At 35.5% G+C, this 15913-nt stretch overlaps 1 protein-coding gene across 1 annotated transcript; it reads right to left on the bottom strand.

The window, feature by feature from the left end:
- Nucleotides 1-2773: 2773 nt before the first annotated feature.
- On the bottom strand, nucleotides 2774-7744 carry LOC103323375 (protein CLAVATA3 INSENSITIVE RECEPTOR KINASE 2). Its single transcript, XM_089045416.1, has 11 exons — nucleotides 7395-7744; nucleotides 7165-7298; nucleotides 6940-7010; nucleotides 6521-6664; nucleotides 6138-6209; nucleotides 5908-5967; nucleotides 5681-5781; nucleotides 5436-5567; nucleotides 5002-5346; nucleotides 3970-4349; nucleotides 2774-3546 (listed from the first exon to the last, which is right to left on the bottom strand). The coding sequence occupies exons 1-11, from the start codon at nucleotides 7486-7488 to the stop codon at nucleotides 3148-3150; spliced, it is 1932 nt and encodes a 643-aa protein (XP_088901542.1). The 5' UTR covers nucleotides 7489-7744; the 3' UTR covers nucleotides 2774-3147.
- Between the last annotated feature and the right edge of the window lie 8169 nt (nucleotides 7745-15913).

Here is a 15913-nt window from a genome sequence, read left to right on the forward strand (position 1 = left end):
TTAGTAATGTCGTCAAATAATATTTGGGCCTTTGGCTGAGCACCTTACTAAAAATATATATTAAAATAATACTGAACCCAATCGAAAATAACTAGTACCTAGGTTCATGAAGACACGTAACTCCTTGAAATTCTAGAAATTACACAAACACTCATTCAAGTTTTAAAATTTTTCGCATAGACCCATTATGCTAAGTAACGGTTAGTAAAATTATGAAGTCAGCCTTAGATTGACAAAATTGACTTTGTACAACTCCTCCTATCAAAATTGACCTAAAGTATGAGATAGTTTGGGTGCTTCTGAAAAATAATGGAAGAACAGATAGCTGAGGTTAAGAGCTAGGGATTCCAATTGAAATTAACATGGCTACAAAGGAGTAGATGGAGAAGATAGGAGTCCCACCAGTGGCGAATCCAGGAATTTTCATTCCGGGGGTCAATGTGTAAAATGTTAAAAGAAATTCTATATAAAATAGACCCATCAAAATGAAACTATAATATTATAATTCATAGTTAATAAATAAAACCATACCAACTAACAAATACAATCTAATAAAAAATCATACAAGCTAACAAAACCCTAATTTATTCAAACAAACCAAAATAAAATCCCAACAACAACCAATCAAGAAAATATATATATATATATATGTGAATATTCATTAATTAACAAAGACAAAAATTAATCCAATTTACCAAGATACAATCTAATTAAAGCATACAAACTAAAAAATACAATCTAATAAAAAAAAACTAATTCTTTTAATAGAAAAAACTCTAATTTATTCAAACTAACAAACACAAAAATTAATCCAGTTAATTCTTTTTAATCAAACAAAAGAGTAGATATAATAGACTTTGCTTAAGAGGATGAATATGCAATTGAATCTAATATAAGAAGAAAATTGAAGAACATAGCAGAAACCATGGCCCGAAATTCTTTACAATCGATCTTCTAAGATTTAGCAGGTACTCATCTTTCCTATCAAATTAAATGATAGTGATCCTCCAAGGTTCTTTCATCAATTTCTTGGTACAAGTTTTTTTTTTTCTTAATCTTCAGTCTTCTCTCTATAGATGCTACAAGAAAAGGCAGGAACATATTCATTAATGTCTTTTAATAGCGCAAGATATATACATTTCTTGTATCATCAGCATTCCTAACTGTTAAAAAAGAATGCCTAACAATACAAACTAACAAATACAATATAATTTCGGGAAAAAAAAATATAATAAAATACTCCTTACAAATACAAACTAGGGGTGGACACGGTACGATATGATACGGTATTGAGCTCGTACCGTGCTACCGATACTGAAATTTAAATCGGTATAGTACTATATGAGATTATAGTTTGCCAAAATTTGTACTATACCGTATCGTGCCAAATCGGTATCGGTATTATCGGTACCATTTCGGTACCAAAATGATACAACTAAAAATGAACCAATTCAATATTCAACACCAAAATAAGTGATACCTAAGTTACAAATTCAAATATTCAACATATTCAATATCCATCAATATATTCAATATCCAAATCAACCAAATCAATATTTATCCATTAACATATTCATCAAATCCAAATGGTTAAAACTCATGCCTTATGGCTTACAAACCAAAATAGTTAAAATTATGTCTTATGGCTTACAAAAATACAAACACAATCTAAACATAAATGACAAAAACATAAAGTTATAATATTCGATACGATACGGTATTGACCGATACCAAAATCTTGATACCGCTACCATACCATACTCTATTGGTATTTTCGGTATTTAATATCTCTCCATACCAAATGAAACCGGTATGAAATCGGTATGACAGAAAGGATTTATTTTCGATTTAAGATGCCCACCCTAATACAAACTAACAAATATAACTCGGATTGAGTTGGGTAGAATTAAGGGTTGGGGATGGGGATTTAGGGTTTGAATAAGAGCATTGTGTTAAAAATCCATCCCTAATCTATTTTGTCGTACACCTTTTTTTTTTTTTTTTGAATAGAAAAAACTCTTAAGTGGCATGACGTCGTTTTGACATTAGGAAAATTAAAGCCGAGAGCTACGCACGCAATGCTTCTTGGTGGCTGGGTGTGATGCTTCTCTTTGGGGCATTTCATCAATCACCTTCTGGGCAATTTGCAAGGGTCAAGTTCTTGGCCTCCTATGGTGGATTTATGGGTTTGTAGGGCCAATTGACCCTTGCCTTATGTGGATTCTACATCGAGTCCCACCCCTCTAGGTGGGACTCGTAAGAAACAACATGTTGGACTATTGTCCAATTTAATGAGTCTAGTCTCAGCACACCAAACAACGCTCAGAATATTGTCAATTTCAATTGAAATAGTCTAGTACACTCCCACCCACAGAAGGTAAGGTAGACTGAGGTGAATACTATCGAAACACTATTCTAATATTGTAGGGTATTTTAATACTAGGAGCATCTCCATTAAGCATTTGTGTTAAGGATTAGTTAAGGAACTGGATGAGCATTCTTTGAGGATGCGGAACCAAACAAAACTGGATGGCGAACCAAACAAAAAAAAAAAAAAAAGCAATAACCATGGAGATGTGGAGGAAGTTAGAGAAAACCCTGAGAGGACTTGAAAGACCCGTTGAATTAAAAGAATCAAAGTAGCTGAGAGCAGAGAGAGGCGCGTGATACTGCAAAAAGCAGTATAAAGAGAACAACCTCTGCACAAACACACAGCTCATTTCTCAGTTCTCAACTCTGACAGTTTCTTTCACCATCAAACAGCTAGAAAATATCAGAAGCAAATTTCACACCAACTCTTTAGTCAAAAAAAATATTCTGGGAATGATCTGTCTCAACACTAGGGGGCAGCAGAGCAGAGCATCTGATGATGTTCTATGTATCTATGCCATGCCCCTATACAAAATCCGCATCCACTTTGTCCCTTTTACTTTCTTCACCCCTAAAATACCAAAATACAGTCACCCAAAAAAAAATTAAGATTATAAAGTCATATTTACATAACCCACAAAGCTGGAATGAGAAAAGTTGGTTTCCCAAACAGAACCACCACCTATCTTTCTTAGAACTAACTTCATTTTTTTTCCTTATAAAGAATGCAGGAAATAAAATCTAATCTTCTTTTTCTATTTCTCTGTACTTTCTTTTCTATCTTGGACCAGAGAGCTCCATGGCATAGGAATCCAAAGAATGCTCATCATCATCCTCATCCACAGAGGTGCCAAACATGCTTGCCCGATCACGTTCATTGTCATCATGTTTTGATCCAATGCTACTAGGGTGGGTGTTACTTTTGTTACTGTTGTGAGTATGAAAGAGATCCATGCTGGAATTACTATGATTATGAGATGCTGCCCATTTCTCGGCTAGCCCATCGCCTTCGAGCATCCGGACCACTTCCGACATCTTGGGGCGGTGGGCTGGTAGGTACTGCGTGCACAGCAGAGCCACTTGCAGCATTTCCCCCACCTCAATCCGGTCGTAAATGTTTCCTAGCTCTCTGTCCACCAACATTTCCACTTTCTTCTCTTGTTGTATTTTCTTCACCTGTGACCAGCAGCATGGATATAATGTGCTCATTAGCTTTCAACATGCAACCATTATGCTTCTCAGGGCTTTTAATAATTTTCTTGAAGAACATTATTAAATGATCGTTCCTTTGGAATTTAAGAGAATATTACAATGATACAGGAAGAATAGGAAGCTGTTTATCCAGTTCTGATTGTTTGAGACACAAATGAATGAAAAAGGAGAAGATTGCAAAAAATGAACCGTGCATACTAATTTTAATCACTACAGCTAAATGTGTGGAACTGCAGCCCTGACTGAGTGGAAATTGGTTGCTGTTATTCGACACACACTACATTGTTGAATTGTTTATAAAACCATATAATCCGAAAAAATCATATACGAATTGATATTAGACTTAGAAACCCATTATAGCTTTATCCGAGTTAGATAAAAACTTACCCACTCAAGCATGGCTCCTTTCTGATTAACTGTTTTGCCAAACTCGAGAGCTCTCAATCCGGTTATGAGCTCTATCAAGAGAATTCCAAATCCAAAAACATCAGTCTTTTCAGATGATTGACCAGTGGAAAGGTATTCTGGTGCAATGTGCCCAACAGTCCCACGGACAGCAGTGGTGACATGAGAATCAGCATGGTCAAGGAGCTTCGCAAGGCCAAAATCTCCAACAATAGCCTCACAGTAGTCATCCAGGAGCACATTTGCAGCCTTTACATCCCTGTGTATTATCTTCGGATCGCATTGTTCGTGTAGATACAGAAGACCTCTTGCAGCTCCTATTGCTATCTTCTTCCTTGTGTTCCAATCTAGTGCTGGTTTTCCTGTTGTGTTCAGAACAATATATCAGGGCTCATTATTATGGATGGTGGCTTCAGGCTTCATTGTATGATTGGAAATTTGATGAGCTAATTTCTTTCAAACAACATTTGATGCAGTTTTCAAGGCAAATTTACTCAGACATTTCACGTTTAACCAAGAACAGAATGTAATTGACCAAAAAAAAGAGAACAGAATGTATCAACTGTAGACAGTGAAGCTATGATCATCAACACATAATTCCAAACGGTAACTTTAAGTGAGTGCAGTTTAAAAACCAATAGTACATGGGAATCTTATCAAGGAAATCAAATCAACAATAGATCACAGGCTCACATGGTTTGCATATTTAATATATGCACAAAGAACTTCTTTTGGAAACCTTTTTTTTTCCTTCTAAATGGTCCATATTAAGGAGTGACTAAACATTGATGGTCCCAGCTTTAATGTTGAAAGTTTGAATTAAAAATCTCCAAACCTCCCAACCGATTGTGGTCCATGCCAAGATAATATTTAGTAAGTACTACATTGTTGGTGGTTAGTATATCACACCAACAATATCACACAGGAAATAATCATGCCCACCCTCACCATGAAATGTGGGTGTGCTTTGTAACCGAAAAAATGTGAGTGTCTTTGCAGCAAATATAGACCAACCTCTAAGCCTGGCAGCCACACTGCCATTAGACATGTAAGGGTATACCAGAAGTCTCTCATTAGAGGTAGCACAATATCCAATTAACCGAAGCAAATTCCGATGTACTGCAAGGCTTATCATCTCCAGTTCTGTCCGAAATTGTGATTCTCCAGCTGTTCCTGTTACATCCTTAAGCCGTTTCACTGCCACCATAGTTCCATCTCCTAGCTTTCCCTTGTAAACATTGCCAAAACCTCCAGCACCAAGTATGTTCTTGGAGCTAAAATGGTCCGTTGCGAGTTGAAGCTCTTTGAAAGTGAAGTTTCTGAGGTTTCCTAAGCTCACAAGTCCCTCTTCTTGAATGTCTGCAGTAAAGTTAAAGACACATTTGATATCAGTTATATATTTCCATTTACATTGTTCATTTATGGGATGGGACCATGATGTTACTGACCACTTATGTTCAAAATGGACTGGCTTTTTTGCCTCTTTCTGTACCAGACAATTCCAAGTGAAAGGACTATGAGAAGTGCACAACTGAGGCTGACCCCCAGTGCAATTGCTACAGTCTTGGAGTTGTGTTTTCCTTAGACGAGGAAAAAGATAAAAATTTATACAAAAAATTAGAAAGAGAGAGAGAGACAGATATATATATATATGGTTTTAGAGAGTAAAAAGGGAAGTTTAAAGAATGGTTACCAGGTGATGATTTCAGTGATAATGAAAGAGGGACAGGGGTGGCTGATCCAGAGCATCCTTCAGTGGAGCTGCTTCCACAAATCAGTGGATTTCCCACAACACTAGCATAAAAAAAAATAAAAAAAATAAAAAACAGTAAAGCATAAGGAATAATAAAAGAAGGACCACAGAGAGAGAGAGAGAGAGAGAGAGAGAGAGAGAGAGAGAGAGAGAGAGCGAGAGCATACTTGAATGTTCTGGCTGGGAATTTGGGTATTGGTCCACTGAGATTGTTATAAGACAAGTCCCTGGTGACCAGATTTATCATAAACAGAACCCATTGATCAGATATTGAGAAAACTGTTTACTAATCAGAAATTCGTCAACATGTTGCAAGTTGTTTCAGATTTCAAGACACCGAGACGCAAAAAAATAAACCAATAAAGTAATAACAGAAACTGTGAAAACCCATACTCACAAGAAAGCAAGCTCAGGGACTTTGGCTAAAGACACGGGAAAAGCCCCAGACAAGCTATTGTTGTTCAGCCTCCTGCTCTCATTACATGACAGCAATCACACATTAAAAAAAATTATACAAATGATTTACCTTAAAAAGAATAAATACACACAAAAATACAACATTGGGTTGCTACGAAGAAAACTCCAATCAACTTATGAACAAATTTTAAAATTTTAAAAAAAATAAATTATTCTTTAATCAATTAGTAACATAGAATTCAGACCAAAAAAAAAATAGTAACATAAGAATTAACCAAGTTCAATTTTGTTTTTCCTCCTGTTTCTTGGCAACCAAACAAAGTCTAACAGGTGAATTACAAACGCAAAAAAGGAAACACTTACAGGTATTGGAGACTATTCAACTGACCCAGAGAGTCTGGGACGAAACCAGAGAATCGATTGTTGGAGAGATCCAAGGTTTGAAGCTTCGGAAGAGTACCAAGCTCCGGTGGGAGTTTGCCAGATATATTGTTGTTTTGCATTAATCTTCAAATTCACAATGAAGAAATCGTGAGCAAAAATTTAAACTAAAGGAAAAAAAAAAACAATTGGGTGTTTTGTAAAGCAGATAAACATGGGCGGTATTTTAATTCTTTTTGGTCTGCTTGGTTGAAGAGAAAGTGGAAGAAAAGGAAAAGCGTTCTTAACACCAACTTTAACATTAGGCTTCATGCCTTTCATTTGTTCTCTCAGCAAACAAACAGAAGGCAAAAAGGAAATTAAATAAGAATTGAATGGCTGAAATTTGTCATTTTTCTTACACTTGTCGAAGATTTGTGAGATTTCCAATAGCCCCAGATAAAGTTCCAGACAGAGACTGGCTCGGAGCTCCCTTAAAAAACCAAGAAAGAAAGGCCATGTATGCTTAGTATAAACCAGGAAAGCAATCTCAGAAAAGCAAAAAATAAAAATAAAAACAACAATTGAGAAAAACAACAATGAAATGTTTTTACATAAGAAAATTAAATAAATAAAAATGAAACTCACAGGCCTATAACAAAATTTTCAGGTGAGCAAGTGATCATGGCCCAGCTACATGGGTCTACAGAGTCTTCATCCCAGTTGTTTAAAACTCCATGGGGATCATTCAAAGCTAGCCTTAAACTTATCAATGCCTCCACTGCAAGAAATCGAAACCCAAATAACAAAGTCAGAAACTTTTTTGGAAAAAAAGCAGTGAAATTGTTTGTGGGGTTGTCCGCTTCGGTGTATATACCTTCATGGTTGCGAGGCTCGTAGGAGAGACAGAGGGAAGCAGAAGAGAAGAAGAAGGCAAGGGTGAAGAAGAAGAAGAGCTTGAGAAGAACCATGGCTAATAATCAAGTTATGGAAATAGTGATGAGGAACATAACATCTCACACAAAGACCATGAGAATGCAGCAGAGTTAAGGCAAATTTCAATCTCTCTCTCTCTCTCTCTCACTCTCTCTGTGTGAATGAGTTGATGGGGCTCTCTCTTTTCTTGGTACCCTTTCAGAGTTTTCACTCTCTCTCTCTCTAACTATCTTTTTCAGTCCACCACCCCCTCTCTTTCTCCCCCCACTTTACAAATATTCAGGGGAAAAGAAAAAGAAACAGAGAGACTTGGTCTTTTTTTCTTTCTCTTTTTTTAAAAATAAAATAAAAAATAGAAAGAAAAAAAAGATATTACGTGGGGGATACGAGTTGTCAGGGAAATGGTGTGAGTCTGTTCTCTGTTGTGTGCAGAAACTGAGAGACGGATGGGGAGTGGGTAGGCCGTAGAGAGAGAGTGATTCGGTGCGAGCAAGCAGACTGGGTTGGACTTGGACTGGACTGGACTATGACTAGGACTAATTAGGACTAAGACTAAAGTAGTGGTCAAGATGCGCACCTTTCTATTTATTTGCTTGTTCCGGACAAAAAGCACAGAGATAGTGAGGGGTCAAGAGGATATCAATACACCAAATGCGGGAGATGGTTTGGTTTCGTGAAAGCTTGTACTGTCTTTTGGAGGGCTATTTATGAATTCTGATGCCCTACAAACTAGCTAGGTGCCCATCTCCCTCAGAATTATAGGTTTTTTCTTTTATTTATTTATAAATATATAAGCAATTGTGGGTCATTGTTAAATCTATATTTTAATTTATTTTCTGATTTTATTTTTATTTTTATTTTTATTTTTAGTTTTGTTGTTGGATTGGATGAGCCAATAGGGGCTTTAGCTGCATGGTAAAGCTAAATGTAAATATAATATTATTTTGTCAAAGGTGTACGTACGATTGGAGGGGCAAATGAGAAAACAAACAAATGTGAATTTGTTTAGAGATGATGTTCAAGCACGTCCTTGGCCCAACATAAAGTAGACATGATAAGATCAAATTAGTGACACATAAATTTAAGAGAATGTTTGCGTCCTTTATTGAGTCATTCCTCATTTCAGAAAATATCGCAATTCGACATCTGTGCATAATTTTTTATTTTATTTTTATTTTAACGACAATGATGAAGATTCATTTCATAAATATAGGGCAATTATAGACAATTGAGCAGTAAATTCAACCCTAGAAAAGGAGGGTTCTAGCCAGATTTTGAAATATAAAATAATAGTAGGGTTTAGTAAATTCATTTCGTGAAACCTTGTTGTTTGGGGGTGGTGAAAATTCAACCAACCCGGGCACCTTTTGAAAATACAAGCGGTCAGGCTCTAGGAGTTATGGCGAATACGAGAATAAAGCCCAGGCTTTGAAGGTCAACCCGGATTTTGGAATTTGGCGGTGGAGGGTGAAGTTGTGCAGTCAGAGTGATGGAGCTCTACGCCTCGAGTAAGAGCTATGAGATTTTTGGAGCTAAGCCGGCTAGGACTTGAGACTTGAATATGGCCGGACTACGTGGTTGGGAGAATGGGTTGGGTGGGTTTGAGCTTGGTGAAGAATGCGGCGGACTATGCTGGAAGGTACGACCGACTCGGATGCTGGGGTTTTGGTGAGTCGCAGAGTTTTGAATTGCATAGCTAAGCCCAAATGAAGTTGGGCAGCCGGAGGAGTTGGGGCTTGCGAAATGCGGCTTAGTACGACCGAGGGAGCTAGGGATTGAGAGATGCGGATGGGCACGGCCGAGATTTGGGGTTTGAAGGGTCAAAAGTTTAGGCTCTTTGCGGCCGGATTTTGGGAGTTGGAGCTCTTGCAAGTATGCGGCTGGGGGGTCTTTTGGCTAAGCCCTCCTCATATAATTTTATGTTTATATAATATATATATATATATGTATATATATATAAATAAACAAATGTGAATGGGCGGCTGGGCTGGAGAGTTTAAGCCTTCCTTATCCTATTTCAATCCGGGCGAATATGAATTTTATTATATATTATATGTAATAAAAATGAGTGGCAATTTAAGAGAGATCGGAGGCCAAAACCTAAGCCACCAATTCAAGCCCAGGATTTTCGGAGGATTATATGCATGTGATGCAGGCCTCATAAGGAAAGAAATCACGGAGGTTGATGTCACATCCCGAGATCAACTCTGTCGTAGCACGATATTGTCCGCTTTGGGTGTCCGCCCAAACTCGCTTAACTTCGAAGTTCCCATGACACTGAAGCCAGTGAGCTCCCAAAAAGCCTCGTGCTAGATAGAGGTGGGTATGTACATATAAGGCACATCACCTCTTCTCTCTTGGTCGATGTGGGATGTTACAGTTGATAATAATTCAGAATGTTGCAAAGCAAGAAAGAATCAAGCATGTCAGAATATCTACATCAATACAATCCCACGAATTTAGGATGGGCCTCGAAAGGAAATTTTTTTTTAAAAGAGTTGACATTTGGCCATTCAATGGCCAGCCCATGGGCCAAAAAAAGCCCTATATAAACTTCACCAAATGAAGACAGAAAATACACAACATCAGACAAACAAACCTATTTTTCGTCTTGCACTTTTTTTTTTCCTAGACTTAGGATTTTACTTTTCAAGCACCTAGTGTAGCAAGTTCTTCCTTTTCTTAGTGTAAGTTTAAATTCTTGTTCAATTTACATTGTCTCATCTTTTAAATTCAAGTTTATTTACATCGCTTTACTTTTCATTTTTATCGCACTTCTATTAAGTTTAATTTCAAGTTTATTGTAGTTTATCGTTCTTATCACTTTTTATTTCGTTCTTGCTTTATCTATCACTTTGATTTATTTTATCGCACTTTAATTCTTGTCTTTACGTTTAAACGCACATTTAACTTAATTGCACTATTTTTACTAAAAAACCTAAAAATCACAAAAACATCCTTACGAAGTCTAACAATCCTCAAGTCTGAGGAAGTGAAAGAACCTAGGCCAAGAGGAGATTCCTTGCTTGGCGAATCAATCGTTTGACCAGAAGTTAGAAGCGCAACATATCCGCCTACTCACATTCCATTCAAGTCCAAATTCCTGGTTTGGTGGTGGCATGTCCTACATTCAAAAAAAGAAGGACCAAAAATTCCTTTCGTCGGGCATCTCGGTTGAAAAGAAGGAAACACATAAACTCTTATCTTTTGGAGGGTTACCTATGAATTATGATGACCTACCAAGCTAGCTAGGTGCCCATATGAAATGAATCTGCCTCATAATTATAGAGTTTATTTATTTATTTTATATAACCTATTGTGGGACATTTGTTAAATCTATTTTTAAATTATTTTTTGCTCTTTTTTTTATTTTTTATTTTGTTTCTTTTTACCAGTAGGGGCTTTCGCTGCATGGTAAGGCTAAAGTGTAAATAGAATATTATTTGGCCATAAGAATGTTTTGAGTGTATGGTCAAAGGTGTCCGATTGGAGTAAATGAGAAAACAAACAAAAGTGAATTTGTTTATTGATGATTTTCAAACACCTCCTAAACCCAACATAAAGTTAAAGTATGATTTATTATTACATGATAAGATCAAATTAGTGACACATAATTTTATTATGTTTTTTTACTTTTCACAAGTTATTTTTTTAGATGTGTAGATGAGGAGGAATAATTGCTTACAAGAAAGAAGTCAAGTGGTGTTCATACAGATAACTCATTTCTAAGAAGAGAACTGATATTTGACTTTTAACCCCAAAAAAAATATACCAAGAGATCTCGTATAATTTACCATATGAACAAAATGACTATGATTTTTTAATAGAAGCGATCTACAAAGAGAGAAAGGTCTCTCTCACACGCACACACTACTAAGGTGTTACGGGAGTTTTTGCAAGTTAAAGTCATTTTCCACTCTACTACACATGACTTAATATCTTTTGATTACACATACATCCAGGAAGTTATAGGATTTTTTTTTTTTTTTTGGGCAATATGAAGATCAAGTGAGTTTTTGTTCTATAAGGAGTGCATGAGTGACATTTTTGCTTTAGAAATAACAGGATCCTATAATTATAAATTTTAGTTCACAAAATATGTGTGTTCTTCCTAACACAAGATGATTTATGAACAAATCTTGTAATCGGAATTTTGTACTCAAGTTGCTAGCTCAAGATCATGCACACTTGATTCAAAACAAACCAAAGATAGTAAACAACAACCACAAAAATATGCAAGAATTTGAGGCGATTCACTCTTAACAACACTACGTTCACACATGAATTTATCCACATATTTGAGTGTTTGCTACATTTCGTTCAAATTTGCTTCCATTTAAGGACTTTCGTTGTACCAATTTGTCTGGAGACTTCACTTGTGTAGCAAATTTTGTTCCTTCACATTGCCAATCTTCCATCCTAATGCGACACTAATGGGGAACCCATATCATCAATCTTCTAGATTGCACAAATCTACTTGCTCCACATTCAAATATATTCTCCACATACCTTTTAAAAAACTTTCAAAGATCCACCTTAAGTTCCAATATTATAACCATTTGCCATCTTGCTAAGCAAATGAACGTATATAATACTCACCCCTACTTTTGATTTGGTAGATCGCATACCAATTGATGTTGACCTTTCCCTACTTGATGTTCATTTTTCATAGGACAAGACATCTCTTTTCTAACCTTGTTTGTTGCGAACCGTGTTTGTATCTAAACTTCTGAATATGTTGGTACTCGGCTTGTACTTGTATCTCTTAGGATTGAGTTTTTGCTTTTCGTTGTCGATAAAATTCTGATCCAATCCGATTTTATTCAAACGAACACAGTTTAACGCGTTTTTGGGATACTTAAAGTACAATATTTCTAACGATTGAGCAATTGAGTCCCAATGAAATTTCCAGAGTAAGAAAATGGAATATCATGCAATTGAGGACGTCCCCATATAGTTTGGTATAAGGTGGAAGGTCCTGGGATTAACAAATGAACCAGTGCAGTGGATTGGTAGTACATGTAAACAATATTCATATCTTTTTTTTTTTAAATTGAAAATATTATATAGATTGGGGAAGTATAAAGCAATGATCACAGAACCAAAGCAACTAATAAAGAAATAAATTTTATGTAAAAGATGCCGGCTTCTTCAGGGACCCCTACGAACATAGAAAAAGGCTGTAATTACCTACTTTTCCAAGGAAAATTCTATTTCATTATATCCTTGGGCCACACCTCCTCTATCTCTATCCATTTCTACCCACCAAATAAAGCATCACCTCATCTCTTCTCCACCTTTTAAGTTTCAATTCAAAAGAGTTGCAATGGATGACTTCATTAGTTTATACCCTTGTCTTGCAAATGTTGTTGATGGCCACCGTCACTTTTTTTTTTTCCTTTTTGATTTTTATCATATGAGCATAAAAAGTCACAACTTTGAAAAATTAAATGTAGAAGAAAATAGGAAAATTAAATGTATGCATGAATATTTTCGATGGCCATATTCAATATTTTCATTATGCTTGTGTCATATTTCATTCTCTATTAAATTAACGAGTATGGTCATAGTATACTTCAAGGATGATTCAAATAAAAAAGAATTGGATTATGGTTTGACACAAGCGATATTGGAGGAGAGTGAATCGAACACAGAACTTCAAGTGTATGTAATTGCTTCTAAGCACTTTAGTTCCTTAAAATTTGAATTGATAATTTGAGAAAAGAAAGTATATATATTGAATTTTTAGTTCTTGCAACTTTTCAAACAAGAGAATAATGCACCCAATGCATGTGTGCATGGAACTTTGAACACCATCCATCCCCAAAGAGAACCCAAAATAATTTTAAAAAATAAAGCAAGAAAAAAGAAATATGTATGAAGAAGCTTTGCAAAATTCGAAAATCCAACCCTTTATCCTATGGAGAAGCGTGTAGTGTAGTAAACTATGGGAATACGCACCCTCCAAAACCAAAATCTTCGTTGGAGTGAGCGTTTTATTCTTTCATGCTATTGGAACTGATGCTTCCACAAGGCTTTTCTTTTATAATTTTTTTTTAATTTTTATATATTTCCGTATGGTTCAAAGTTCATGAGTTTGGGTATGGATTTGAAATTGTATTCCTATGTTTGAGAAGTACACTATTGGAATGCAATTCTGAACTCATAGGTATATATGGACTTCTCATCTATGGGGAATTTTATACCTTAGTTGAGTTTGAGAATTTTTTATAATTAACTTAACATGTTTTACCTATAGAAAAACTCTTTGTATTTCTTTTCTTTTTATAAAAAAAAAAAAAAAAAAAGTTAAGGGCATTGTTGGAAAACTGAACAATTTTTCATTCCTAATATTACACAAACCGAATATGGGAATGAACATCTTCCATTCCCATCTTATGAGATTAGACATGGGAACTTCGTTCTCAAAAAGTTTAATTTACGAACCAAACGAATTTTGGAATTTCTCACACACACATTATTAAAATACCATGAATGTTTGAACCTAAGATCACTTATTTATATATTATAATTCTTTTTCTATTGGACTAGACCCGTTTGCGTTGGTCTTTTATTTATTCAGGAATATCTTTCAGTAAATATCAAAGTGGCATGAAAAGCAAGCTCACATTACATTACAGCCTTTCTTTTGGGAATATTGCGGAAGAAAAAAAAAAAGGCAAAAGGTAAGGCACCCGTGCCTTACCCTTCTTCAGCTTTTGGTGTGGCTCACAGTATATGTGTGCGTGGAAAGCTAATTAATAATTTAATACACTGAATATTATATTCTTAAAGGTAAAGGGTTTACCTTTTTTTCCTCTCTTTTTTTTTACCCTTTTTCTTTACGTTTGCCTTTTTATACGTCTTGCCTATACACAAACTATGCCATCTGATTCTGATGTGAAACCCAAAACCTCAAGTGGGCATGAATGGGAATGGAATTGCTCTTGCACTGTGTAGCCATGGGCCAAGAATTTAGTTGGATGATGCAACAGTGACATGGGTGGGTCTGAGTCCAGAATTAGACCTCAAATTTCTGTAGAGCTTGGCTGGCTTTTGCTTTGACTCAGTCCATTGCTATTTTTAGTTAATTTCTTTCGCACCTTAATTACCTTATTATCCTTATGAAAGTACTTCTATTTGTACTTTATTACATATGAAAAGTTTGATATAATATGAAGAAAATTGAGAATTAAGGGTTGAGTTCTCTTGTATGTATATTGATAATAAAGCCACGCAATTCCATTTCGATAAACTACCTTGTTTAAATAACAGCTATCTCGAATTATTCAAGAAAACAAAACTTGTATTTGATTCAGCAACAAGAAAACAAAAACAGGAATAGAAAAATATAAATAAATAAATAACAACCAACAAAAACAACAATTGAAAAGAAATAGAAGAATCAAATTGATAGAAAAAACCTTAGAAATTAAAGAGAAAGAGGAATAAATGAAATTGAAAAGAAATAAACATAAGATGTCTCTTACCTGAGTCTTGTGGCTTCTCAGGAGTGCGCTTAAATTGATCCAACATGGGAAAAATATAGGAAGAATGAAAGAGAAGGAGAAGAGTGAGCTATGAGAGAGAGAGAGAGAGAGATTTTTTTAAATAATTTAAAATTAATTTTTGGTCCACGTGGAAGTCCACATCATCAAGAAAAGGGGTCTCATTTTTGCCAAGTCAGTATTTAACAGACTGACTAACAGTTTGGCTAACGGAGCAAATTGTAGGTTTTCCGTGATGTTGAGTATGCACTGGTAAATGTCCGCAAAATCGGGTATAAACTCGTAAATGACCATATAGGTTGGGAGTTTACTGTAGTTTGTCCTAAATTTTTTTCATTTTTTAATTATTTTTTTTGTTTATCATTTGTTAGGGAAGGGAAGGGGGGAGTATTATATGGGGTTGCCTTAAGATTATCTCCTACATGAATCAAGCCCAAGTGCACTTGAGGGGAGGGGAAGAGTTTGACCCACTTTTCCACTATGGTGTCACCCAATGTGCATTTTATTTTATTTTATTCATTTTTAAATTTTGTGCAAGACATTTATGAATTTAACAAAAAATTAACAGAGTTGACTGAAAGGACCAGTAGTGCAACTCACAATCTAATTGGATAAAGACGAAATTGTAACACGGGGTATAGTTAGGGCTCATTACAATAATTAAGCCAAACAAAAACAACTTGGCAATTGTTGGAGATGTTATTGTCATAGGCACGGTAGCGGGCCTGCAGGTACAATTTGGGCACAAACTCAAAGACCTTGTTTGGTTTGCGGAAAAGATTTGATGAGAAATAATTTTCTACGTTATTTTCCAAAAGAAGGGAAATGGAAGATTCATTTCTCATGTTTGGTAACGTTGGAAAATAACCAAAAAATACCACTTTATTTTCTTCCCCATATTTGGCTTGCATATGAATGTAAAACAAAGCTTGTTTAATTTTCCAATTATACC

The sequence above is a fragment of the Prunus mume genome, linkage group LG2 (genome assembly GCF_029339155.1).
Source record: "Prunus mume cultivar Tortuosa linkage group LG2, ASM2933915v1, whole genome shotgun sequence".
NCBI lineage: Eukaryota > Viridiplantae > Streptophyta > Magnoliopsida > Rosales > Rosaceae > Prunus > Prunus mume.

Bases quoted from the DNA above. Each gene is read 5' to 3' on its own strand.
- LOC103323375 (XM_089045416.1), bottom strand. From the start codon at position 7,488: ATGGTTCTTCTCAAGCTCTTCTTCTTCTTCACCCTTGCCTTCTTCTTC. The intron at 7,011-7,164 runs TGAGTTTCATTT...TGGTTTTTTAAG, and splicing joins AAAATTTTGTTATAGGCCTG to GGAGCTCCGAGCCAGTCTCT. The intron at 5,347-5,435 runs GTCAGTAACATC...ACTTTACTGCAG, and splicing joins GTCCATTTTGAACATAAGTG to ACATTCAAGAAGAGGGACTT.